Source organism: Panulirus ornatus, chromosome 16 (genome assembly GCF_036320965.1).
Source record: "Panulirus ornatus isolate Po-2019 chromosome 16, ASM3632096v1, whole genome shotgun sequence".
NCBI classification, from domain to species: Eukaryota; Metazoa; Arthropoda; class Malacostraca; order Decapoda; family Palinuridae; genus Panulirus; species Panulirus ornatus.
In genome coordinates this window covers 32125093-32152457 of record NC_092239.1, presented here as the reverse complement: position 1 = coordinate 32152457, position 27365 = coordinate 32125093, and the positions used below count along the sequence as shown (strand labels likewise).

Here is a 27365-nt window from a genome sequence, read left to right as displayed (position 1 = left end):
TCGAACTTCGAGGAGACCGGCAATGGTTTTCGTTGGGGATTGGGGGGAGGGGGTTCATGGAAATGTTATTCTGAGCCTAACACCAATGAGGTCGTGTCTCAACCCTTACTTTTTGGTTGTTGTCGTAGTAAATGTACAGCCTTAATGGTGCTTGTTCAACCATCCTCTCTCAGAGAAAGGAGGAGAGCATTACCCTTGTGTGTTAAGCTCTGAGTCTGCATTATACTAATAAGCTAAGTTCTGACTAACGCATTGTACTGTAGTAAGCTTAGTTCGGAATACACATTAAACTGTAATAAGCTGAGTTCTGACTGCACATTATACTGTCGTAAGCTAAGCACTGACTACACATTACACTGTAGTAAGCTTATCTCTGAGTTCACATTATACCTTTGCAAGCTGAGTTTTCACCTTTTTTTCATATCTTCAACTGATTCTAAGAAAATATCACGTGCTCTGTAATCAAGACAAATATGTATAACAATTGTATATACATTTTGCTTATGAATTTGTCACAACATCAGCGCTCTTCTCCAGCACTCACAAACACTACAACTCCCGGAATAATTCAGTGCTAATGTAGTTCTGTACGACACCATTTCGGAGGAGGGAGGTGGATGGCGTGTGAGAAGCCTGCTCGGGTTACCTCAAATGTTGTGTCGTTGTGATATCACGTTCCTCCCACCGCTGACACACTGTGTAAGCTCCTCCAGCCTACGTGATTTACGAAGTGTCAACTACATACTCTCACTACCAGTTCCTGCCGTAAGCCCCAGTGTTGGGAATCCATGTCACACAACCGTGATGGAACTCTCCCGGGTTCGACACTACACTGTGTCTGTATGTAATATACAGATGCCTGTGTATCTGTAATGGTCAATGGCAAATTGAAATATGCAAACAAGATCACAAATGCTGAGCTATGACTTACCTAAGTCGTTTGTTTATTCCTCTGATTCTGTACGTGTCTTGTTCGATGCTAAACAGTCTTCCAGAGCTGTTTCATGGAAGCGTTGTTGAAAACAGGAAAATATTGGTAGAAATGTTCCTGAATTATTTATCCTATCCCAAATGTGGATACCATGCACTTAACACTATACACCCGACACTTCAAATGCCATGTTACAGATGAACTGTTGTATGGAAAAGAATACGACATTTTGGTAACGAGAAATGCGTAGAGCGGAAATGTAAGCCTTACTCGTAATGAGTTTTGATTTAATTATGTGCAGATATCAAAAACAAAAACTTGATCAGAGCCGAATCATAGATTGACAGGGGCAGAGACACAATCAATTCAGTGACAAGCCAGGAGATCCTTTTATAATTACCATTATTTTATTTGTTTTACAATTATAAATTGTACCGACATACAGCTTATTGCAACATAAAAGAAAGAGATATTGAACCACTAGGGACGTCCATGTATAGGGACCGTGGCACACCGAACATCAGACTGTATATAGAGACCATTCTGGCCTGATAATGTCCATTCATTATTCATTCCTCTCCAAGTATTTTGATGGCAACAGGATTGTAAGGGTTCTTGTTCTCAATAACTATCTTGCGTAAAGCTAATGCTTATCGCTTATCCATTTAATTGCTTCACATAGTTTGGTTTAAGCTATTACCACACATCCTCTCGTCATTTCAGGTACAAGGTCGCACTTCACACCCTTCTAGACCCGCTTGGCCAAACACCTTCCTAAAAAGACGTCGTCTCCCTCAACAACCGAACTTGTCCCCAAGTTGAACAACAAACATGAAAACATAAACTTTTTAGACGAAATCTTCTTTTCGTCTTATGGAAGAGTTCTGAAGCTGTTTACATACTATTTCAATATGAATACAGGATCTCGACGTAGGAGAATTCGTTTTAACGTGGCCATGAAAACTCTCTCGCCCTCTCATACTTTGCTTCAGTCCCCCTCTCAGGTTCTCTTCCCTCCCTCCCACTTGTTATTCCGACGATTTCTTTTATTTAGTTTTCTAAAAGGCCCTTAACCTTTGAATGCAGACATCTCTCTACTTCCCCTCAACGCCCATCATCGCATTCAACAACTCGAACTCATGTATTATCCTTATTTTCTTCAACTCTTGGTACTACTTTTCAACAACACTTATGCTTCCCTTACATCTATTACCCTCTTACCCTAGCTTACATTTTGATTCCCTTTCTTCTCTTCATCTTTCTATATGCTCTACTTTCCTTGCTATTCACATTTCCTCCAGAATTCTATCTTCCCTACATCAGACCCTCCTCCGCTCTCCACACCTTTCTGCTTGATTACCATCAGTCTGACGTATTCAACACTTCACCCTATTCAACCACGGTGCCTCCACTACGTCCTCCAGTCCCATTCAGACAGCTTAATCCTCTCTACTTTCCTCAGCATCCTTCACTCTCCCCACCCCAAACACTCATCAAGTCCTTTACTCATGGATTTCTTAATTTCCTACGTTTCCCTGCACTTCCAGCACACTGTCATCTACTTCCTCTTGCTCCCATTAACCCCACCTTACATATTCCAACCTTCTATACTTTCCTCATCGCATCTGCTTCAATACTCTTACCTTACTCCTTATGATCCCCTAAATCTTCTCCACACCCTGACTGATTTCCCCTCTGCTCCCCAACCCTTCCTGACACTGCCAACTAATCTTGAATTCCTTAATTCCTTATCTAATCTCAATCTCGTCTCATCTTAGTAGTTTCCAATATTCCTTCTACTCCAGAATACTTTCTAAAGTACTCTCAACTCCTCATTCCACCACATCTTTCATTTATGTCGACATAAATCAAATTATTTTTGTTTCACAACCTCGGCTATTCTTTACATCTTCCAATTCTTTCCTTAATCATCTGGGAACCAAATCCTTTACTCTTATCAACATCCCATTCCCTCCTCAGGCCTCTTACACTCTTGTTATCTCCCCTAACTTGCCTAAGCCACTTGAGCTTCCTCAGTCTCTTTACTCGTCTTAATTACTTTCCACTGGATTCCTTTTACTTTTATCAGCTCCTCTCGACCTCCTTTCTTCGTCCCTTATAACTCTTCCGAACTCCCTTACACTCCTCGGTCGCTCTCTGTTTCTCTCAATTCCTGTTATCTGTCTCTTTCTCCCGCGCATTTCTGACTCCTTAGTTTATCGTATTTTCCTACGACATACTTCGCTCTGTGTCCTCCAACTCTTGCTCCTCGCCTAGTTTTGCTTTTCTTTCCCCCGTTCGCTGGCCGTGTGACGTTGGTAATGGAATGCTGTTTGCCCTAATCATACACAGTGCACGGAGGCCAATACATGTCCATGGTAACTGACTGGCAAATTTGCATCACTCTGATATCAGCCTTTTGCCTTAATGGAGTCCGCGGATGGCAGGTGTCGTGCAGGTGTGAGCTGCTGCTGCTGTCTGAGGGAGTACTGAGTGGCCCGGAGTATATAATGAGTAGCGGGTGGGTGTATTGTGCAAGCAGTTGTTTAGGAGGCAGTGTGTGTGTATGCGTGTGTGTGTGTGTGGTATATTGAGGTGGGTATTGGGTTACATGTCAAGATGGTGGAACGTTTTCTTTGTGGTTGAGGCGACTGGTGTTGTGATGGGTGACGTAACGGACGAGTGGTTTGGCAGGTGAGTGGTAGGTGGAAGTGAAGGTGTTGAATGCTTCCTGGTTAAGGGACGTGGTATATGTAGGAGCTGTGTCAGATGACAGGAGCGGATCAGGTGAGCGGGGCTTGGGTGGGCGGTGAGAGGGACTGACTGTGTTGTGAGGATGAAGAACTCGGTGTAACGCAAAGGACACTGGTGCCTGTCAGGATTACGTCTTCTCCACGGAATTACTGAGGGATACATGTCGTAGAACCGAAAGCAAAAGATTTAAATGGAACCATACAACAGCCAGCCACAAACATATGTATTTTTAGAACACAATACCTGCACAAAATTGAGAGCACGACAGCACTTCCTGCCTCGCTGACAGATAACCGACCCTCCAACACCCTACCTACCTACCTACCTACCTACCTCCCTACCCAAGAATCAAGATGCAGTTAATTTTCCCCCCTTCATCGTGCTGTCAAAACCAGTGCCCCTGAACAAACACTCCCTGGACTGACAACATAACAGAATTTACACAGAGACAGCTCTCTCTGTCTCTGTCTCTCTCTCTCTCTCTCTCTCTCTCTCTCTGACACTGTGCTGGCTCTGTTACTCACTGGTACTATATGAGAGAAGATTGTTTGAATAAGCAATTTGGCCCTCTACCTTACAAACTGAATTGTTCGCCAAACGTCATTCTCCAGCTGAAAAGACAAATCAACCACGCACAGTTTATCTGCCTCCCCTCTCCCACCATGATTGCTTCCTCTAGACGGACTGAGATTAGAATTTAACATGCCGTTATTTCCGACAGCTGGGTACAGATATCCACGGGCTGCTGGTAAAGGGACTGCAGTTAAGCTGTTGTGGATACCCTGTCACGTAGATCTCTGAGAACACAATACAACCGATGCCTTGGCTAAATTTTCATTTGACAGACTGCTGAACACAATATTGGGTTGTCAAACAGAATAAAACTGTGAACAGGAAAGCAGCGGATGAATTTGAAACCAGTAGACGAGTTCAAAGAGGCAATAGCAGATTATCAATTGTCTATCGTAGTGATAGGTATCAAGTCTTTGAGAATGTATAAACACCAAGATGTTGTTACTGTGAGATTAAGACTACGACAGTGTTACCACTGGCATGTTGGTGACCTTGTACGTAAATGTTAATCACATCAAATCTAAACTCATTAACTATGTATAAAACCGTGAGAAACTTTTAAATATATATATATATATATATATATATATATATATATATATATATATATATATATATATATATATATATATATATATATATATATACACAATCGAACCGTGCAAGAAACGACACGCAAATTCTAGTTAATTACAAGATACCCGAAAAGTTGCTACCGTATCCACTTTTCGCATTACAATCACGAACCATCTACTGCATACGAAGACTGAGAGCTAATGGAGTGAGGCAAGTGTGTCAAACCTGACGGTATAATCACATGGCCGATGGGGGTCTGACAAAGCACCCTTTGTGACCTCTGCAACCGTTCTGTGCTACCGCTCACAGGACGAACGTGGGTTTCGCAATAAATTAGCCGCTATTAGCGGCAAAATTCAATTTGGTGGATGGCGTGCGGGGGAGAGGAGGCCATTAGATCGATGGTCGGTTGGGCAGCGACGTGTGGTGAGTGAGACCGGTGGTTGGCTGAAGACTGTGGTAACGTGTGGTGTGCCTGTGATGTGGGGGGAGGGAGGGAAAGGCTCCTGTCTCAATGGGAACATTTGGCACGTTGGGGTGAGGGTGGTGTGGGTGGTGGCGGGTGAGGGAGGTGTGGTAGTAACATGTGGGTAGTTGTAACAAGCAGTTGGGTGGTGTGGTAGTGGGTGGGCGGCATGTCGTGTGTAGTGGATGAAGGTTGAGCATCAGCTGTGGGGTTGGTTGAGTATGGTCGGTTAGTCCCGGGGATCATGGCTTCCCAAAAAGAAAATAAATAAATTAGCGCCATCTTCAAAATTTTCCAGTTACTGTCACTATCAGAGTGTCGTAAATTCTCACGAGACTCTATCAATCACTCGGATTTTCATAATCCTGGATATATATAAGTGCCTTGCAAGCAAGCCTCTCTCTCTCTCTCTCTCTCTCTCTCTCTCTCTCTCTCTCTCTCTCTCTCTCTCTCTCTCTCCAGACACTGAATTACCATTAGTAAAATATAATAAAATCAAAATGAAATACTTCATAAGTTAGAATATTTCATTTCTATAGGGAATTTCTGCAAACTGAGAAAAAAAAAAAAGTTACCAGCGGTTGTGTTGGCATTCTCCCAAAGCCAAACAATTTTCAACCCTGAAAACTTGTCTTGTTAAAGATTTACGTTGTATGAGGACGGAAACTCGACACATTTTGTATAGATAACGGAACGGAACAGAACCATGAGCGTATGTAAATTATGTAAAACCTGAAACTTCACTGACCTTTAGACTATGACAACAACTTACAAACTTACTGATTAAGTCATCTGTATTGTGTGTCTTTTTTTCTTTTTTTCAAGTGACTGGTTGAAAGACGTGAAATTCTGTGTGTTAAACATAGAAAGCAATGGAAGAGGAAGAGAAGATAAAACACAGAAGGGAGAATTGCAGGGTGGGGGGGTTAAGTTTTGAGAAGGGAACAAGAAAAATAAAGGAAAGAATATAGGAAAGGGAGAGAATAAGGAATGGAAGGACGGCAATAGAAAGTGATGAAACAAGACGAGAAGAAAAAAATTATCAGAGATGGAATATGGGAAGAGCAGGAGGAGGGAGTAAAACAGAATCAATGAAGTAAATGATGAGAAAATAAAGAAGCAGATAACGAGAAAGTAGGAAGAAGGAGGATGAATAATGACAATCATGTCAGGAAGGACATAATTCAGGAAATATTGTTAGTGAAAAAAAGCACTTCGGAGAAGGTGAAATGTGGCCAGGGTGCACCACCGACACAGATCGTAACACTAAACTTTAATCAAAGTTCATAAAATCAACCAGAGTGAACATGGCTCAGGTGTTTACACTTGCAACACTGATGCTCAAACTTTTGGAACACAGAACTTGGCCAAGAAAAGGTCAAGGTTAGCCTTCGTCGCGCATCTAAATATGGCAATACCACCCGTTGCTTAGACACAGTGTTGACGGCGACAGACAGGCAGACAGACAGAAAAAAAATGACAAGAAAAAACACGACCAGACGAGACCTAACGCCGGAACTGTATGGTTAAATAACAAGATATTATTTTGGCAAAAGTTTCGACTAATACCTATTGTTCGTCTTACTGTGATACATAAAGAATATAGTGTGTGTGTGTGTGTGTGTGTGTGTGTGTGTGTGTGTGTGTGTGTGTGTGTTCTAAGGATGCTACTTAGCTTGTATGGTCGTGTCGAGACTGTTATCGTAATGATGCTGTAGCTTGTCTTTTATGGTTGCTTTGTGTCTGGCTCAGTGTTTCCTTTGTGGCGAGCCTAGAGCTTTATCCTGCTAGGATTAGCCTTGTCTGCTATTGCCAGCGGTCTGGTGATGCGACCGTTGTGGCTGGTCTAGCAATGCTGGTCTGTTTTCGAACGTATCATAACACTGTTGCTGGTCTGGTCGTGCTGTGGGTGAACGGTCTTACCATTGTGTTGCGGCTGGTTTAGTCTGAGGTGGTCTGCTGAAGCTGTTCTGGTTGGTCCTTCATTGCTTATATGGCTGGTCAGATGATAATATTTTGGTTAGTCTGGTTCTACAGCTACGACTAGTCCTGATAATGGTGCTCTGCTGGGGCTAACTGTGGTGATGTAACCTGGTCTAATGATATTGTGGTTGGCCCAGGTGGACTCAGAAGTGCTGTCATGGCCGGTCTGGTTGTATTGGTGAGTTGGTTTTGTCATTCGGTTTCGACTCGTCAGGTTGTACCACTGTGGCTGGTCTGATCATAATGTTGTGTGTTACTGGAGTAACTGTACGGTTAGGAAAGGTCTAAAGGTGATGCTGTGGCCGGCTGAATTGGCCGTGTCTTGGTGACTGGAACTGCATGATAAATATTTTTTCTTCTTCTAAAGTGGCCTCAAGATGCTTGGTACGCATCATAAATTCTGCGAAAAGTAAAGAAAAATCTCCCCAAGTTAAGTGCCTGCCAAGCCCCCGTCTCCCACACCAAATAAAGTTTATTCCTAAGAAGAGGCGAGAGTTTAATCATACCATTTTGCAGGTTTATAATGTAATCTCTCTATACTCCCTTCAGTCTCGCCCTGGTGTATATACCGACATCCTCTGCACGCTTCCAAGTCTCCTCCAGCACTTCTCCCTCCTCAACTACCTGGTTCTAAGCATCTTGAAACTCATGCAGTCTTGTTAATTCTGCGTTGCGCCACATTCTATGAATATATTTACATTTTCATGACACTTAAACATTCTACATTCGTGTGTGCGTTCCTTCTAAAAACACAACTATTTACTATGGATATACATTTATATATATAAAGCTGGAGGCAGGACCCCTTGCCTTCCACGCGAGAACAAATAGTTCCAGCTTGACTAATCCTAACAATACATACTAAACAGCGCAAGAATTTCAAGCCTTTTCCCCCCTTGACGTTTTAAAACCGTCTTACGCTACAATCAGAGACAGACAGCGGCAACGAATCCCTCTCAGCTTTTTGTATTCATATTCGTTGTTCAAGACAGAGTATCATAACTCGAGTACTGTTCCTGGATGAGAAGTCGACCGTTCAAACAGTTTTCGGGATGGTCAAACTAGATAACCTGTACTTAAAAAAAAAAAAAAAAAAAAAAAAATATATGTTTTTGACAAAGTCGCCAGACTCTATCAAAATTCATGAACTTCGGAGAACTTCTGCAGACGAGACGACACCACAGTAAAAGATCGATTCATAATACTTTCCCAGTTATCATGCCCAGGAAATATGAGCCACGGGTATGCGTGCAGTGTAATCCACACGCGCTGTTGCCCTCAGCAACTAAGCGATGGTGTCAACTCATCACAAACGGGGGTAAAGCACATCATTACAGTGAACATAGCGGTCACACCCATTAGTCACCGTACGATCCACCAGAGCGGATTCTGATAACAGCTAACGTGTACACACAATGAAATATGTATCTTACCATTATTGAATGAAACAACATAATACCACGTACGAAGGATTATGGAAAATGCCTATAGTTATCCCTGCTTTCATGATATTGTATACAATATCGATTTACTAGCGACATGTCCTGTCATTTACCATAATGAATGTTATACCGTTTTCATATTTCGATGGAATTAACTATAAAGTAGGATTAGCATGATGATTAGGAAATATGTCACACATTGACACTTGCCAAACCTACAGAGACAACACGAGTTGTACTGATCTTTTTGAAAATCAACAGACCAACTTGGAGAAAAATACAAGGAAAGGTTAAGACTTCAACTTTTGTTTTCTGGTATACAGACCAGAGACGCAGCGAACATGACCGAGGCTATGTGGTAAACATTGCTTTCCAACGGAACGCCGAATCCCGGAGACAGCAGCTTCATCAAGTCTTTCACGGTTTTCGACTAAGGCAATCATACATGGGAACGAAGCCTTGATAGGAACAATATTCAGTCCATCCACTTTATTTTTCGCGGTGCTGGGATCCTTTGAAAGGCCTTTCCCAGCCTATTTGGCCAACAGGAGTCTGGCTGGCATTTCAGTGAAGTACACATGATTTAAGTATACATGAAAACTGACTCGTTGGAAGATGATTTGCATACTATCACTTTACACTGCCAAAAAAAAGAAAAAAAAAAACACTAAAAGTAAACTATATTCTCTACTCATGCAACAGCAACAAAAGCGATGTGGTTGCTTGTTAAAACCATTAATTTTGAAAAAGTTGAAGTCTATGTTAGCCATGACATGCTGCATAGAGGATGGGTAACTAATAACTCGTATTAAACACCATCACTAAACTGGCCAACCCGAATGTCGTAAATGATGACTTTAATTCCTTTACCTGGATGGCTAAAAACGTTATTGTGGTCTTGACATTTCATTCAGCAAATTAACTGGCTATTATTATGACAGTCAGAAATGTCTCCTGCGCGTTGTCATCATTATTCATGTCAAACTTTTTTTTATATATTTTCAGAAGACACGAATCGCCCTAATGCTGAGAGTAGCCCATGGCTCGTGCCAGACATTAATGTACACTATTTCGTATACTGAACGTCCCCCACTCCTCACAGCTGTCTGTCATCACACGTATTAAGAGGAAAATCTATTTACCTATGTACCGTGCGAGGCTAATCTTCACATTAAGACATTTGCATGTCATCGCAACAGTAGCTGGACCCAGCAGGCATTCAAAAGTAATCACATAAGATAAACACACAAGGGAAATACACATCATGATACTCACATTTGCTGACGACTCGGGCAGCGACGACCTGTGTCCAGACGACTATTAGGAGCCACACGAGGATGGCCGGCTGCTGCCTGCACGACCACAGGCTGCTAGGCCCAAGTGACGGTGGGGTACATAGACTGACCATAGTTCTCACTGCCGGACGATATCACTGTCTTAAAACTTAATATAACACTGGATGACCCATTTTCACTTCCATAACAATTATAATACTGTATTGTCCTGCGTAATGAGAGTGTCCATTAAGTAGTGTTTGCGGTCTAGTTAGTCACCAATACGATCCAATGCACTGGCGTTATGTCACTTGCGGCAAATCACAGGTTTTAGTCTTCTGCAAACATATACTTTCAGTTGTGATACTTTACTAGCCATCTGTCACAACAGACGTGTATCACATCTCATATTCACTCGAGGATGACATTTCTGTATTCTAATATTGTTCACTGTTAACCAGGCTCACTGTATATATCTTTTTTCAGCTAATTTTCACTGTTTGTTATTTTCCTTTACTGAGAGATACGTTGTAGTACAATTCTTCGTGTGTGATCTTCATTAATGTGTGCAAGTTAACGTTCATTGCTCCGTAAGATTAGCTTTTCAAGTTCAAGACATTAAACTCCCCATTTTCCCTCTGTGTGATCCGTCTTTCACTGTAATTTGCCACAGTTTACACGCCTGGAAAAAAAAAGAAAGAGGTTGTTACATACAGTGAAATGCATTAGTTATAAAATGTCAAGCCACAAACATGGAAATGCTATACCGGAACTAAAACATTACAAAATAGTGAATTGTAGCTTGGATTGGCAAGCTAATCAATACACTGTCCCTGTGATTACTAAAACAACATTCATCAATATGGATACATGCCCCAGAATTACCTGCACTTAAGTAACAGCAGAAATGAACAAAAGACGCGCAAAGAAATACAAGTCGACATACACACTTTATCAATAAACCAGGAAGGTCAGATGAATCAATATAGATTCTGGAACACAGTCGGTGCATCAGGATACATGATGTCATGAAAAGAAGTGTAGAACTCCTCCTCTGTGAAACACGAACTTTAAGAAAACTGACGTATACTTTCGTTCCAGCACAAAGAGCATGTTTGTGGAAATACACGTTACAAACATGTGTAAAAGATGCTTTGTACCAACACGTGTCAGAAGTCACAGTCATTACATCAAAGCTGGACATAGTCTCTGTAAGTACCAGTGTCCTTGACATTGAAAACATAAGCTATGTACTTCTACCTAATACAAAAGCTCACAAAGTATTAGGATGGATTTCATTGTAAGAGAAAGGTCTTGACTTGCAGATAAGGAGGGACCATAGTAAAAAGAGACGGATGCTTGGCAATGTGTGTTCTCAGACAACCACAGGTTTTTAAGACAAACCTTTCATAGAAAACAGATGATGTAAACAAACATCCAAGCTGCTGTCAGAGGAGTGATACGTGTCCAGTATGACAGCCATGCAACTGAGAGAGAGAACAATACCTTCAATCAAGCGTGGCACAACACACAGGCCCAGTCCTGTTGATGTGTTGATCGTATATTGTCCCATGTGAAATCCTAATGTACACCAGCGGTCTCACTTCACGTCAGGCAGAAGACGACACCGAACCTTGTGTCTGAAACAGACGACTCGGTACTGCTTCGAGCAGGCGCGTCTCGAAACTTCTTTCCCCGCCGTCTGCAAATATCTCGTATATCGCTACGTAGTAGATCATCCGGGTTTCTAAAGGTAATACTAAACTTTGCTAACGACCACAGTGATCCTGTCCGCATAAGGGTCAAGGTCCCAGTGCCATGGGACGACTGTTGGTCGGTTGTATGGGCTTCGGGTCAATCACCTGCCAGGGTCATTACAGACCGTTAACGTAAGGTTATAACGACCAATCGAATTCCTCTGCAGGTATTAAGATAATCCTGAGACAACACACACTCTCACTGAGTATCAAGACAGCCTATCGTGCGGCAAAGTGTGACGTATGAATATCTGGAAATACAAAACTAGCAGAGTAAGGAAATGTGGTTAGTAATGTCATCAAGTGGTTTATTCAATTAGAGATGAAGGTGCAACCGTTGTGAACTGTTTGGAAAAAAAATGAAAACATACTATAATGTTAATCAATTAATTTACGGCTCTAACATGAAGAAAGTTTAGTGTAATGTCTCATCATGATCTGCGCTGACGCAGTGAAACAGTTTTCCATTTGATGTATAATGTAAAAGGCAACCCACCCATAATATTCTAAAGTCATAATCACAACAAACCTTAGATTTAGTTGCGAGTTTTGTGAATGATTCATCCAAAGAGAAAAGGTCGGCCCTGCCTTATACATGACAGGCTGGTTCAGGACCCTGTGTCAGGGGAGGTCATTCATCTCAACACAGCTGGTCCATCGCAAAGGTAAAGGGGCGGGTCTGTTAGATTCACTTCAGGTCTGAAATATTGACATTGCTGCGGAGGGCTGTTAATTAGCGTAGAGCCTCTGGACCCATATGGAGTACCGAGATATCATATTATATACTGCGACGCAACTACCTGGAGAAACTGCCTAGGATGGCTTTGGTTGAGCAGTGTTGGTTCAGTTCATACTAGGAGGAGGAGATGTGTCATTTGCATATTATTATATCGTTAACGTATTTATGCAAAGTGATGCTAATACCAGACTCGTGGTTGGTTTTAAATCTTAAATGTTCATTTGCCAAGTTGGCAGATCAAGATTGAGGCGACTCACAAACTGGATTAAATCTAACACACGAGCAAATGACAAGAGATGGAAAAGGAGGTGGGGGGGGCGTGCCTGTGAGGCATTCAAAAAAAGAATTAGACAGAAAATAGCAAGAACTGGGGAACAGAAAGTGCAGTGCACACGAAGAATGCAAGAGAAAGAAACAGACAGGAGCGAGAGAGAGAGAGAGAGAGAGAGAGAGAGAGAGAGAGAGAGAGAGAGAGAGAGAGAGAGAGAGAGAGAGAGAGAGAGATGATAAATCTTGGGCTCGAGTGAGGAGGAAAACAATTTCATCGTGACAGTGAGATGACAGCAGAAGGGCTCCCCCCCCCCCACCCCCACCCCCACAAGGGGGGTCCCCCCCCTCCGGTGGGACAGTGCTTGGAGACACATTAATCCGGGACGTCAGAAGAAACGGCATCTATCATCGACCTGATTTGGATACCTCGTACCTAAGGCCTTCGATAAGAGAAACTCATCTGGTGTTAATGGTTCAGTGAAATGATGGAGACCTGCCAAGTGGCCTCATCCCGGCCTAATGTGAGGTGGTTCACCACACTGCCCCAGCAAACAGGTCACTGACCGTTACTGATGGTTATATTTGTGACTGGCGTTATATAACCTCTGACCTGTGAGGTCACGGGTAAAGAAACTCGTGTGTCAGTCGCACGTCAAATAAAGACCGGTAATTACTTCATCCACTTTTATTCACGATAATTATTAATTATATAAAGTGGCAGCGGGTAAGTTTCTCGTAGTCATTATCCGTATCACGCAAGATAACAGTTACTGCAGAGTCCTCCACGATAATTGATATCATTAATCCAAGAACCTAACTTTTTTTTCTCTAGAAAGAAACAGATGTTGTGGCCAGACATGATGATACTCACGCACCAGTGGTTCACTTATATGAGGAACAGAAAATGTAGGGCAGAGCCACGACACTACCTGGGTACAGATGAGTGGTGTCCACTTACATGTAATTAAGCAAGGTAGAATACGAGTACTACGGCTGGTCTGCTGCATCACAACGATCATTCACAACAAATATACCAAACGAAGAGGAAGAAAAAAAGGACTAAAAGACTGAAAAAGGTTTCAAAAACGTTAATCCAGATGGCTCAATTTATAGTGTTTCGTTATCGAAAAAAAAACAGCCAAAACGTTTCAGAAAATATTCATCAATTTCATTATTCGTGTAAAATACACATCTACTTGTAAGGCTTCATTATTCATCATATTATTCATGTAAAATACACATCTACTTCTAAGGCTTCATTATTCATCTTATTATTCGTATAAAATACACATCTTGTAAGGCTTCATTATTCATCTTATTATTCGTATAAAATACACATCTCCTTCTAAGGCTTCATTATTCATCTTATTATTCGTATAAAATACACATCTACTTGTAAGGCTTCATTATCTCGCGATATCGGACTGATGCTTCATCATTAACAACTCACAAGTCACAACTGCATCAGCAAAACTCTCGTAATGACATCCGGTGGAGAGCCACGGCGCTGGACGACGGTAATGAGCTTGTTAAGCGAGCGGGCGCAGGCCGGCCGTTGCCTGGGAACACACATGACGAAGACGACACAGAGGCCAGGGGACGAGTCGACCATCTCCTATGATTATAACTCTGGAGGAAATGTATTAGTTTCACCCGTTACCTGGAGGCATCGCACCTACGGTGGATAAGGGCCCCATTTTTTTTCTCTCTCTCTTTCTTGGGGATGAAACCGTGATTGAATTAGTTGAATTTTCATTCATCTTAAGAAGAGTGCTATGAATATTATGTTCATCTCTGCCTTACACAAAGTCACAGACTAGCTGACACGATCATAATGGATTCTTTATATCATATGTGTGTGTGTGTGTGTGTGTGTGTGTGTGTGTGTGTGTGTGTGTGTGTGTGTGTAAGAGTGGGTGATCAGTGGAAGAAATCACCATGACGATCTCTCTGTCCCCATCTTTAACTGTAAACCACATGACAATGAGTTGTCCCAAGCACCAATAAGTTCGCCAATAAAACTTCCATTAATAACAAAGTCTCATTTCACATCTCGGGTAACAAAGTAAGTAGATGGCCGTCGTTATCTGATAAATGAAGGTGGACCAACGACGCCTGAAGTTGGCAATCTCACGTGCACCTCCTCCAATACAGCGAAGCACACAATGCTATACTATCGACAACCGACAGATACTTTTACGAGGAGTGAAGCCCAGAAAATATTAAACGTATATCGCAGCTTAAGACATACTCAATTCCACACCATAATCATCTTACGTCACTGTGTCTTTAAATTAGTGATACATATCGATGTCCCTGGGTTAACCGCCCGTGCCATTTCGTATAAGATGGCCAGCGATATGTTCGTCATATTACAAGCAGCAAATTCCATTAAAAATCCAGTTTCGATTTGTGACGAAACTCTATCACAAGGCATGATGAAAGGGCAGCCAAAAGACGGTATATCTGGACCTCACTCATAGTGTTCCAAGACGTGGTAGTAGTAGTAGTAGTAACAATACAGTAAATCTGATCAAATCATCTAATTTCTAAAGACTCTATGAAGATATATATGTGAAATGTTATCACCAATATTAGGAATTCATCTAAGACTTTGCCTGACCCAGTTTTGAGTCAGAGATGGGAAGTGGTCTTACTATATTAACTGAAGACTGTAGACATTACCAGTTACACTTAATGGAAAGATGATCCAAGGGCAAAATCAAGATTGCAAGTTGAGAAACATATTGATCTACTTTGGGATAGGATTAATCAATGAAACTTATCAACAACTTTGATGCCAGAATTTCACATGGTGTCGTAACATACGCTCCTCGTACGCAACAACAAGTACGCAACATATGCTAATAGTACGCAACAGTATACAGCATATGCTCATAGTACGCTTGCAGCATATGCTCCTATCAAGGCAATCGAAGGATAAATCTTTCGTGGAAGATATAAAGTTTTTGTTAATCGAAACGAACACTAAGAAGTGATTTACATACGTATATATCTATGACATTTTTCAGCCAACAGTAAATCAATAGTAGCTAAAGAAATATTATCAGTTAAACTCAAACCATGCCTCCTGTTTCTCTCGTTATCAAGGTATAACCCTTCTCCTATGTTTATAGAACTATAATGATCCATTTCCTATGTTTCTCTCGTTATCAAGGTATAACCCTTCTCCTATGTTTATAGAACTATAATGATCCATTTCCTATGTTTCTCTCGTTATCAAGGTATAACCCTTCTCCTATGTTTATACAACTATAATGATCTTTTTCCTATGTTTTTCAGGCCTGACCTTGATGATGAGGAATTCACTTCGTGACTCCTCTGACGTAAATAAAAGGTGGCTCGATTATCGATTAACGATTAGGAGGCAACCACCCGTCAACTTGTGGCGTTGGGGTTCGGGAAACTATTCCTGGTCGAGCCACTTTTCACATGAGATACAGTACAACACGCACCCACGCGCAGGTTCGTCCACCTTAGGCAGATGGGAACGCAAGTAGGAGCTGACACATGGACGAGCCAGTTACAGATGGACGACCATATGCGAAGCTCAAAGATCAATGGCGTCAATAATTTTCAGAGCGGATAAACACAGTACAACATAATTTCTATAACAAATGTACTGGAAATCATGACGTACTTCTTTGATTATCTATAATTATTTTTTTTTCCTTCGTCTCAGTACATACAAGTCGTCAGATCTAAACACGATAGATCTCGTGGTCAGTTTGCGTTTGATGAATGATAGACATGATTAAAAATGACTTGCGCCAAACACTATAACAGAGGTAATGCCTGATTCACTGATCTTTTTTGAATAATACCTGTTGAAAAGATTTGCAATACGGCATGTTGGATTAACTTATTTAATGAAGACACATCACCTCTTTCAACGTGCAATATTTCAAAAACAAATGCTCTTAACTTTCCAGCCAAGTTAATCATCCATGAAATACGACTTAATACGAAATATCATTCAACCAAAGTTCATCAAAATATTTCCTTAAAACGTTGAACATAAGACCTGGTGGCTGACGCAGCAACTAATTGTAACGATGACCATATTCTTGCATCCACTTGTTGTCAGACCTACACTGGATGTGCGAATATGTACATGGCACAGTCTGTCTCTTCTTTATGTTAGCCGAGATGAACAGCTGGGTTGACTGTGGGCCAACAGCCACACCCGGGGAATCTACGCGCTCGACCCCAGCTGGCTCGTGAATGCGTCATAGTCAGCAACGCTGAGCGCAACACCACGGAATCACTTAACGTCGTTTGCTCTACTTCCATAGTTCTACATCATAACGAACATGGTTCGTCTGTACCTCACCATCTTCACTAACTTCCCGATGTCCTCCAACTCTATCTACATTTTCTTAACCCTCTCCACGTATCCTTACGTCGAGACACAAAGCGCTCACTAAAAAGCTGGATCGAAATTCATACACGATTCTAATGACAGTCTGTCATATTAGTTCTGATGCCGCTTCCCCGCGCTCCAATAAGCAATGACTTCCGCCTTCCGTGAGTCCGCAGGCGGCTCAATCCATCTGGACAGTTCGGTCGGTGTGTGTGTGTGTGTGTGTGTGTGTGTGTGTGTGCGACATTTCGTAGCCTCACACATCAGTCAGTGGTGACTGGTCGACAACAAAAGTTTAGATCCATACTGTGTGGAATCCGAGATTCTTACTATGATGGAAACTATAAAGTTCTAAACTGATGGTCCATTTTTGTTCTATATTTTACAGTATCAATATCTTAAAATTTGAAATGAAAATCATATATTCTGTTGTGGAATTACGTAAGTCAACGGAATTTAAGAGAAAATATATCTTCAAAATATATTTCTGCCATATCTTTGTGGGACAGATAAACCTAAAAAGTCAATCTCTTAACTCTAAATTACGACACGTTTCAGAGAAAAAAAAAATACCAGATCGAACCCCGCTAAAGTTGTATACGAAGGAAAAGAAACAGAAACAGAAAAAAATAAAAGAATCTTTACAGACTAGAAGACCAGACACTCTACGAGGTTTTCTGTTTCTCTCTAACCTCATGTGAATCAGACACACACAACACCTGAGTTTATTGTCCCTTATTCGAGTTACTGTACCCGAGACAGTGGCAGGAGTATGCCACCAGCACGGTATAGTGTGGTACCACTGAGGCAAACAGTAGTGTGGTACCACTGTGGCAGTACAGTATTGTGGTACCACTGAGACAGTACAGTAGTGTGGTACCACTGACACAGTACAGTAGTGTGGTACCACTGACACAGTACAGTAGTAAAGAACTGTGGATGATCGAGGAGGGACATGGGTTAGCCTCCACTGGAATATCCTCTAAGCAAAGGATAACATCCCTCACCACGGCCGGGCTTCTCTGCCGTGCCAGGCAGACAACGCAGGACAGAAACAGGCAAGCAGACGCACAAGATAACCCGTGCCCATAAACTGATATCATAACGAGGGGAAATAACGAAAGGATATCATGGGAAGGGGGGTGTCCCGGCTCACACAGACCTCGGCAGTACGACAGGAAGTATATAACATCATGTATCATTGAGGGAAAATTTACGTGACTCGATCTGAAGTGAATTCTATCGATATATTCCGACATGAAATATGCAGACGCCAGTGCAGTATATATACTACAGCAAGAGCATAGCACTGTTTACACCATTACCATTACAAGAGGTAGTGGATGACGATGGGCCACTTAGCCAGTACACGTTGGTAAAAATGGTAATTTCTGACATCTGTCAAATGGCCCAATTCGTGTCTGATCCCCTATGTAAAGGAGCAGTTACCATGGTCAGAAAAGCAGAAAGGTTTGCCATGTAGAACAGTCGTAAATTTCTCATCCTAGGAAATGTCAAGAATCTAGAAATATATCTGATGTACTTTGGATCCGAAATTCAAGGTTTAAGGATGCTTGCTGGGAGGCATGTCTTGCACCACCATACATCACGAGTCACTAAGGTTACAGGTGTGGAAAAACCAACTAAATTAGATTTACCTTCAGCAACCTTGGAATTACCCCATAGATATCCGCTGGTAACCTCAACCCTCTTAACATGTTCCCTATTTCCTTCCACGGTAATAGTTTTCAGCACACCAAAGGAGTTTGTTTTCCTCTTATGCCTGAAAATCCATCTGGTCTGAAAACCTCCTGTGTACAGAACAGTGTCAAATGCTTTCAGAGTCTAAGAACACACAATTCATCCTGCCATCATCTCTCTGTCTTAAACAGAGTTCATCGTCTCACTGAAACATAAGAAATTGTTACTCAACATATTATTTTCTGAAGCAGTGTTGCCCCTCACTCTGGTAGTTTCACCCATATAAGTAATCATACATTCGCTTCCAGCGTTTTACAGACCACATTTTCCAGAGATAATGATCAGTAGGTCAATGCAATTTTCCAATGTCCATTTTAGGAAATGGGAAAGACATTCTCTCCCTTCTACAACCATGGCACCACCGTCTTCCATCAGATTTTTGAACATTTCCAGCAGTCAATAAAGTGCATCTGTACACTCACTTAAGCACATACGGAGAACCTTCATCAGTGCCATTCGTTATATAGGGATGAAAATCCATTTCATAATCCTATATTCGTTTGTTATGATGGTTCCAATGCTTTCCAAGTCTTCCTCCCCTTCCCTTCTCATTAGTGTTGGATTATACTGTCTTCAACTTTAAATACACTTTTGAATCTATTATTCAGTTCCTCTCATATTTTCTTGTTAACTTCAAAAAACCCTTCCCTCTCAATCCCTCAGCCTGATTAACTGTTTTCTAACTGGCAGTTTACCCATTAATTTACATAACGCCTTTGGATTTTCATTTGCCTTGTCTATATAATACTTTACCAAGTTGCTCTGTTGTTCCTGCCTGATCTAATTATACTCTTTTCTCACTCTTATACCTTTCAAATGCTGGCTTGTTGTTGCACTGTCTATACCTTATCCATAGGACAGTCCTATCTTCTTTACTTTTCGACACTTATTTAGAACTAAACTCCCTCCCTTCTCCAACCCTATATTTTCTACTCTGCCAAAGGCACCCATGTATACTAACCTCCTCACTATAAATCTCACAGAGCCTTCCATTACAATATTCTGACAAGGGATTTTCATTCCCCAGTTTATGTTCCAAGTGCATTGTTTAGCTTTATATTGCTTCCTTTGTTGTCCCTCCTCCTTAAGCTAAGATTTCTCTCTGATCTTTATATGTCCTCATTAACCAGGTGTGTGTGTGTGTCTAAATATCTGTTTGCCTACAAGATTCTTCCAATAGGAGAGAGAGAGAGAGAGAGAGAGAGAGAGAGAGAGAGAGAGAGAGAGAGAGAGAGAGAGAGAGAGAGAGAGAGAGAGAGAGCACTTAACACCGCAAGGACCTTTGACATGACTCTACCCGAGAGAAGGAATAGTACGAGTGAGGAAATAAGTAAAGGCGGGAAACTTCGGCCGATCAGATCGCATCAGGCAGAAGCCTACAGGCCGATGTGGTGCGTTGTGGCATTCAGTCTTAAGCTCCTTCCATCGCGGGAGTTCTCAGACGAACCTCTCCTGTCTGGCGCAGCTGTCTACAGGACTGATCGAATCGCTACAGACATGATTTTTCTTGTCGACCCCCTGGACTCCTGTTATTAGACATATTTCAATAACCTTCTGGGCTGAAATAACTTTGGAGAAACGAGCCTCGTGCTCATAAGCCACAGCCGGCGCTCCAGAAATCGGAGAGGCAATAAAACTTATGTCAGTCTCACAGGTTTCCCTGATCTGACGCCCAGAAACTGCAGTCACGTCGCATTACCCCGCATAGACACCTAGGACCAAAGGTAAATAAAGAACAGAATATACCTCAATCAAGGTCATCTCGGGTGAGAAAGAAGAGTTAAGTTACAACAGGTGTCTGCAGCCCTGACTCCCAAAGGAAGAAAGGCTATATAAAGAAGCAAAAAGAGAAAGAAGGATGAGAATCCCACACTTTCGTTGTTCAAGGTATAAAAGGAGTATCATAAAGGCCAGTCCTCTTCAGTCATTTAATGAGTTTCGAACTAAAGGCTCAAATCGCATCAGAGTTTACTGACCGGGCATATGATTGTTCTGGAGGCTCATAATTTAGACCGAATACGCCAAGAGAGAGTCCTCCTCAGTCGTATCCTGATCTGTGTGCTGGATCCTTGGATCCACTAACCACATATAATAACATAGTTTCCAAAGACCTTCATTTACGTCTTAATCCTAGAGACAGGTAATTCCGCTACATCATTTATGAGTTCCACGACCAGATCCAGAATTTCCAGCGACAGAAAACCATTTTGTCATTATCTATATAAATGGTGCTTTTTTGCCACCTAACGCTATGGATACAGCTTTGGCCTCAGTGAAGAGTCTGACAAGACATCAGTTCGTTTCAGCACAGTAGACAATAGCGCTCTTGATGTCCAAGGGCAAATAGACATCAAACTGATGATATCGAACGCCACGAAGTCTGACTGAATCAACCTTCTTGGAGTCGGCACATCCAACAAGCTGACGGAGGTGACAAGAGATATCCAACAGCGACACCTACTCTACAGATGCTCCCCTTTTACCTGCCACTTAGTGTAACATGACACACTGGTGGGTATTTCATACAGTACTCCTGGTCGTCAGAGTTGGTTAAGCATTCCCTTTTAATATCAGGAAGAACTATATCTCTGCATAACAAGTACAGATCTACATGCAGTCCCTAGTGCATAACATCATAACAATTCCCTTTAAAACGAAAGCACTGTGTTGTATTTCATCTCTCACGTAAGCCTCAGCCCATCTCATATCAGCGAAGGAAGGAGCAACCTCATCGATATTTGAGTAGGTAGACACCATCTGCACGCCTCTGCCATTCCCTTGGGAGATAAAGGAACACCAAGAGACCCTTCGTCTGACACAGGACGACCGTCAGCTGGTCGAATAGAGCCAGCCTGGGTGGTGGAGCTACAGTGAGGCTCCTTCAGGCTCTGATATAGCCAGAATGATGAACACATTCAGCAATATGTCCCACCCATATCATCAGAGACGAGAATATCAGAAGAGAATGAGATACGAAACGAGAGCGATTTGGTGATCTCTGGACTGGTTTACAAATGCCTAAGCCTTTTAATCAGGGATTCCCAAAGAGTTAAAACATAGTTTAAACCGACGCTGTAGTCATCAGACATGAAGCGATTTCAAAATCAATTCATGTCTGAAGCTATTCGGTTTCATACACTGACCAGGATCGGAAATAAATGTTGATATGCAATGATACGAAGGCAATATGCTGTCAGAAAATGTTGAAAACAGATCTGCGAGAAATAATCATGTGTCATCACCCTCCCTCTAACGATAGATAACAGTTTAAAGGAAACATATCTTGAGGACACTGCTAGTATAACGAGAATATCGAATAAAAAAAAAATCAACATACATGAAAACAAGTTTCGAAACCTTTCCGTGTTGAAACGGAATTTTTTAAAAGATGCGACACCAGACGGACGAGGAACACCTCAAAACACTATCGATGTCGCTTGTGAGAAATGGTTAGTTACGGTGCTGAGTTCAACACTGAGTGAATGACGTCGAATCAGAGACTCAGTGTAACATCTGCCGGCACGATACTTACCAAGCCGTCACAGACACCCGACTAATCTGCTGGTGTGTATCTTACAATAGGAATTAAACACCACGGACATGTTAACACTCAAGCGAAGGGTAACTCATACCACTGCTGCTTAATTCTGTTTTAACTAACGTCACACGGTGACACAAGGGTGAAATTTCTATTCTATTCTATGAAAGTTTCCTCCTGATGTTTCAGACGAGTTAAACCAGCGCGGCATGTCGTGCTGCATGAGCATGAGACTGCTGAAGCTTTGTCATTATGTATATAACATCCTGCTTTACTGGTCTGTTTCTCCCCTCCCTGGAAATATTAGTTCAGCGGTGGGTCGTTGGGTCTGTGTTCCACTCTGCCGGGGAAAATTAGGAAGTAGGAAACTTGCCTGCCCGTGAACACAACCCAACTTCGCTTATAACAAGGTCTTCCTGATTAACCAAGCTATTCTATCAGAATTTACGAAATTAAGTATCTAAACGCGAACAACAGCCAGGGATGGCAGTAGAAACCAGCACTATGGACTATGAGTTTCACCTACTCACCTACAAGGTCGTATACTTTACCTCATCATACCATTTTTAACTTTAAGATTCTGATCAATGATGTTCATTTTCTGATCCACGGAAATGTCTCTTTGGTCGGTGGAGGGGAAAAAATCACTACATATCACTCTCGGATATTCTACATCCTCTCCTGTAATGATGGCTTCACATTGCCTCTAGATATAATATCAAAATATTTCGCTAAGTTGGCTGAGGAAATAGCTAAGAAAATGGGAGAAAGTTGTATTGCTGTGGGACAATTATTTCGCGACTAGTTTTAATAAAACTCCCACAGAACTTCAACCCAGATTTAATTCAAACTTGTTTCACTATGAAATACAAAACGTCTCGGAAAGTGCATAAAATTTTGTTCGTTCGTGGCCACTTTAGGATAGGAAATATCTTGAGTTTGAGGAAATGCTGCCAACATCTGTTGTAGTCTGGGGGGATAGGATACGCGTCTATTGTTGAACACTGTTTGCGGAGAAGTTTTGGTGATATGAATCCTTAGTATCAAAACCCATCATACACTGGTATTACCAATTAAGATCTTCAAGAAAGTGCCAATGGAGCATCCGAGCTTAGATAAACAATATGCTTACACTATCTTACGGCAGGAATACAACACTAAGCTCAGACACCTGTTGGGAAATACAGTAAAGAGCAACAACTGTGTTCTGTGAGGGGGGGGTCAATACATAATACAAAACGTAGAGAAACTCTATGGTTGTTAAACGCGAGTACGAAGACTGAAAATGGCACATGCGACATTCTCTCCACGTTTTTGATCGGTAACTCATTACTCTCTTATTCGGTAACTTGCAGGTTCAGTATGAACGTATGAACAATATTCACAAAATTCATGACTTGAACACTGATTACGTCCCTGTCGTGCTGGTAGTACGTCGTCGTCTGCATCACATGAGAAAAAGCTGTCAGGATGGATGGATGATGATCTTATGGATTGTGGGGATGTGGGTGGCGGTCACGCACACTGAGAGAGAGAGAGAGAGAGAGAGAGAGAGAGAGAGAGAGAGAGAGAGAGAGAGAGAGAGAGAGAGAGGATAAGCAATTGATCTTACGAGCGTATTAGCTTACCAAATGAGGGGGGGCAAAGAATGAAGGTCGGGACGACCAGTGAAGTGGTAAATAAGCAGAGGGGATTTTTGCAAGGGCTTGTCTTTGTGCACGAGATCTACACCAGCAAATCATTAGTTAATCAAGAAGTGGACTGACTGCGAATGAATGGGATATGTTCAGAGGGTGTGATAAGAGTGCATTGCGCAGGATAACATTCACTAAAGGCAGTTTATAGATTCACAACAACGTTAACAAGGCAGGCTGTAAGGCCTGGGTATTGATTTAAATAAGAAATACAACAAAAATTCCTTTTGTTTCGCCTTGGCTAGTAGCTATGGCAAAATGAATAACTTGAAGAATATTGAAAAATTTTACTAAATGAAGACATGAGAATTCTAAAAAAAACAATCTAATATATATATATAAAGGGATTATCCGAGGAAATGTAATCGAGATATATGTGGGATTTCGCTGAATAGGGAGAACTATAAAGCTTCATGTCCAATCATGGTGTACTTTCGAAGAATGGGAGAAGGCTAGGGTATCAGCTGTTACAAGGTGAACAACTGGAGACTAGCGGCGGGGTGGACCATGGAGAGAGATGAGGGGATTCGTTGGAAATGTTCAGCGCATCCGAGACTAATGTATACTACTGAAACGTGGCTTTGAAGCTACAAAATTGATGACTGCGCTGTGGCAGTAAATATACATCTCAAAGAAGTCGATGTGGGATTAAGACAGAAGACAGTAAAACTGAAATTATCAGCTAAGACAAATGAATGTGATCAGTAAAGTAAGAACTTAAATATGATATCTACAAAAATGTGGAGAGAATGGATAGTGAAAGAATAAATTATGTGTATAAGTGAGGTAAGCCGAATAACATGTGCAAAAATGAGGTATGGGAAGAGAGGTAACAGCTTGGAAGTGTGTAGTGTGAGTAGGGAAAGGTACTGTGCGAGCGGTATCAGCACTGAGGGGTGTAAAGTCAAGTCAACCAATCTAAACTTAGCCTAGCTTAGCAAACGAGAAGGATATCCAAAACGGTAATAAAACTGCCGCAATAATTATACCGCTTCAGATAAAAAAAAAAGTCAGAATCGTTCAAAAAACATCAAAAACCAAGGAAAAAAATTCAACCAAGACAAACTTAACCTAACAAAAATCGCTGGATGTTTAAAACGTTAATAATATCGATTCGTGTGTCTTAGATTCCCTATACCAATATTTTACATATCAGTCTGCATATTACGGTTCACTTCAAATAACATTGCCTCCAACTAAGGTAACACCGTCACATAACCTAAAATAACTATAATTTTCACAAGTTGTACTTCACATTATCCATGAACACACTCGACCCTTTTAATACGAGGCTGCCTTTGACTGTGAGGAAGGTCGTGCAAGGATCGCCTTACACGATCTTCCGCAATCACACCTAACGGTGGGGTCACACGAGCACTTTTTGCGTCATTTTCTTGCATCGATTTTCCTAAGGAATGTCATTACTCTAAGCTCGCTACAACAAATGCATACAGAACAGAACGAACGCGTCAATCACTCCGCCTTCGTCAACTATAACTAAAGTTAGCACCAAGTAACCTGCAAGCAGCAGCTATTCTGCACCGTATCATGTGCTGGGTAAAAGAGCTACTCTCTACAAGAAATAATTTGGACAGGCTTATCCACAAAGGAACAAAAGGTACAAACTTACAGGCGCATTGAAGAAACTAAGACACTTCCTGATGGGATCCATGCGGGACGCTCTTAATGTAAACAAACATATTAGACGTATTTAAAAAATCTAATACAAACAGAAAAATATATGTATAAAGCCTTAAGTAGTTCTTGATAAATATAATAATTTGCATTTTCAAATAAAAAAATATTTTCCTTTTATGGATTATTATATAATTTTTCTTTTTATTGAGTATGGATCTTGATTTGACCATCGAACTCGCGAGCAGCCAATCAGGCGGGAAAGATGCATTTAGTATGAACGTTACAGTTTGAAAGTCGAGACGAAAGCGTGAAAAAACGACAGAAAATCCGCGATTTGACGCAAAAAAAGTGCCAGTACGACGTCGTCTTTACATGTCGAGGCTTTCGTCTTCACGACACTGAAGTTCCCTCGTCCAGCTGGTTTCCCATAAACCTAAAAATGCATGATTTCGTGATGGATACTAGGAAAGCTGCGTCGGGCCTTTGAAATTTTGTTCCCTAACAATTACTGCATTTTCGTTTATAAATCAAGATGAGCTAGTTAATGGGAACATATTCTGGCTCTCTTCTTGTTCCAATCGTGTACTAGTAGGGTCAAAGTGGACTGGATCATCAATTACTAAGGTAAGATGGATTTTCTTTACTAGGTACAGTATTCAGGTATATTTTTCCATGCCTATCAATATTAAGTGGCCCAATCCCGCAGTCTTAAAAATAAACGAAAAGTACGTGTGTGAATAAATTTTTTCTTTCATTTTTGTATTTATGGTAATTCTTTTATGTTTACAAGACAGTGCTATCTTTCACGTGTACAATTGCAAAAGCATAAAATTTTCTTAAGTTACTTATATCCCATGATGGCAGTGAACTATCGCTATATCGTAAAATACAATCAAGTGGCTGTTTTCACCGCGTAATGTCGTTTATCAGTTCGTAGTGTTGTAAAAACGAAATGCTGGTCATAAGGTCGATCGATTACTTAGAAGTATAGATAAAATTTCCCGTCCCTTCATACACAACGTGTAAATGAAGTATTCGCCTTCTTTTTTTTTTCAGATATCAAGTATGTATATAGATAATGTCGTCGTCAATCTCGTTATCTTAATCTAGGAATGATTTGTGAGAAAAGAGTAAAGTTATTTTACAGTATGTGTTTGACCGAAGGCTCTACGGTGACGCATGTTAGTAAGCGTGACACAGCTTAGAAAATAAAACCATGAACCTGGGCAGGTCATGACAAAGCTCTTGGTAAATGTCTTGTTGCTCTACGATGGCAAGCAAGAAGAGACGTAGGTAGCCAGGAACGCCTGTGAGAGGTAGGCAACGGCTGGTCTCTCTCTCTCTCTCTCTCTCTCTCTCTCTCTCTCTCTCTCTCTCTCTCTCTCTCTCTCTCTCTCTCTCTCTCTCTCTCTCTTTCTCTCTCTCTCTCTCTCTCTCTCTCTCTCTGAGTTCCTGGATAGTAACCAGTGAGCTATAAGCCATCAATACAGCACAGGGCTCACAACTGAACAACGCGCTTTCTCGGGGAATCGTGAAACGCTAAAACGGTCAACTCGATAAAGACAGTTAAACCACTATTCTTACA

General features: G+C 41.5%; 1 protein-coding gene across 6 annotated transcripts in view; it reads right to left on the bottom strand.

Moving 5' to 3' along the window:
- The window catches only part of LOC139754219 (neural cell adhesion molecule 1-like), a 265506-nt gene that overhangs the window by 200851 nt on the left and 37290 nt on the right, over nt 1-27365 (bottom strand). For 4 of the 6 annotated variants that reach the window (XM_071671497.1, XM_071671498.1, XM_071671496.1 and 1 more), the window contains exon 2: nt 10001-10681. In XM_071671497.1, coding sequence (XP_071527598.1) covers nt 10001-10133 — 133 coding nt within the window. In that variant the 5' untranslated portion in view covers nt 10134-10681. Of the gene's footprint in view, nt 1-10000; nt 10682-11505; nt 11630-25772; nt 25816-27365 lie in introns of those variants that run through there. The other 2 variants (XM_071671500.1, XM_071671499.1) reach the window with 2 other exon arrangements.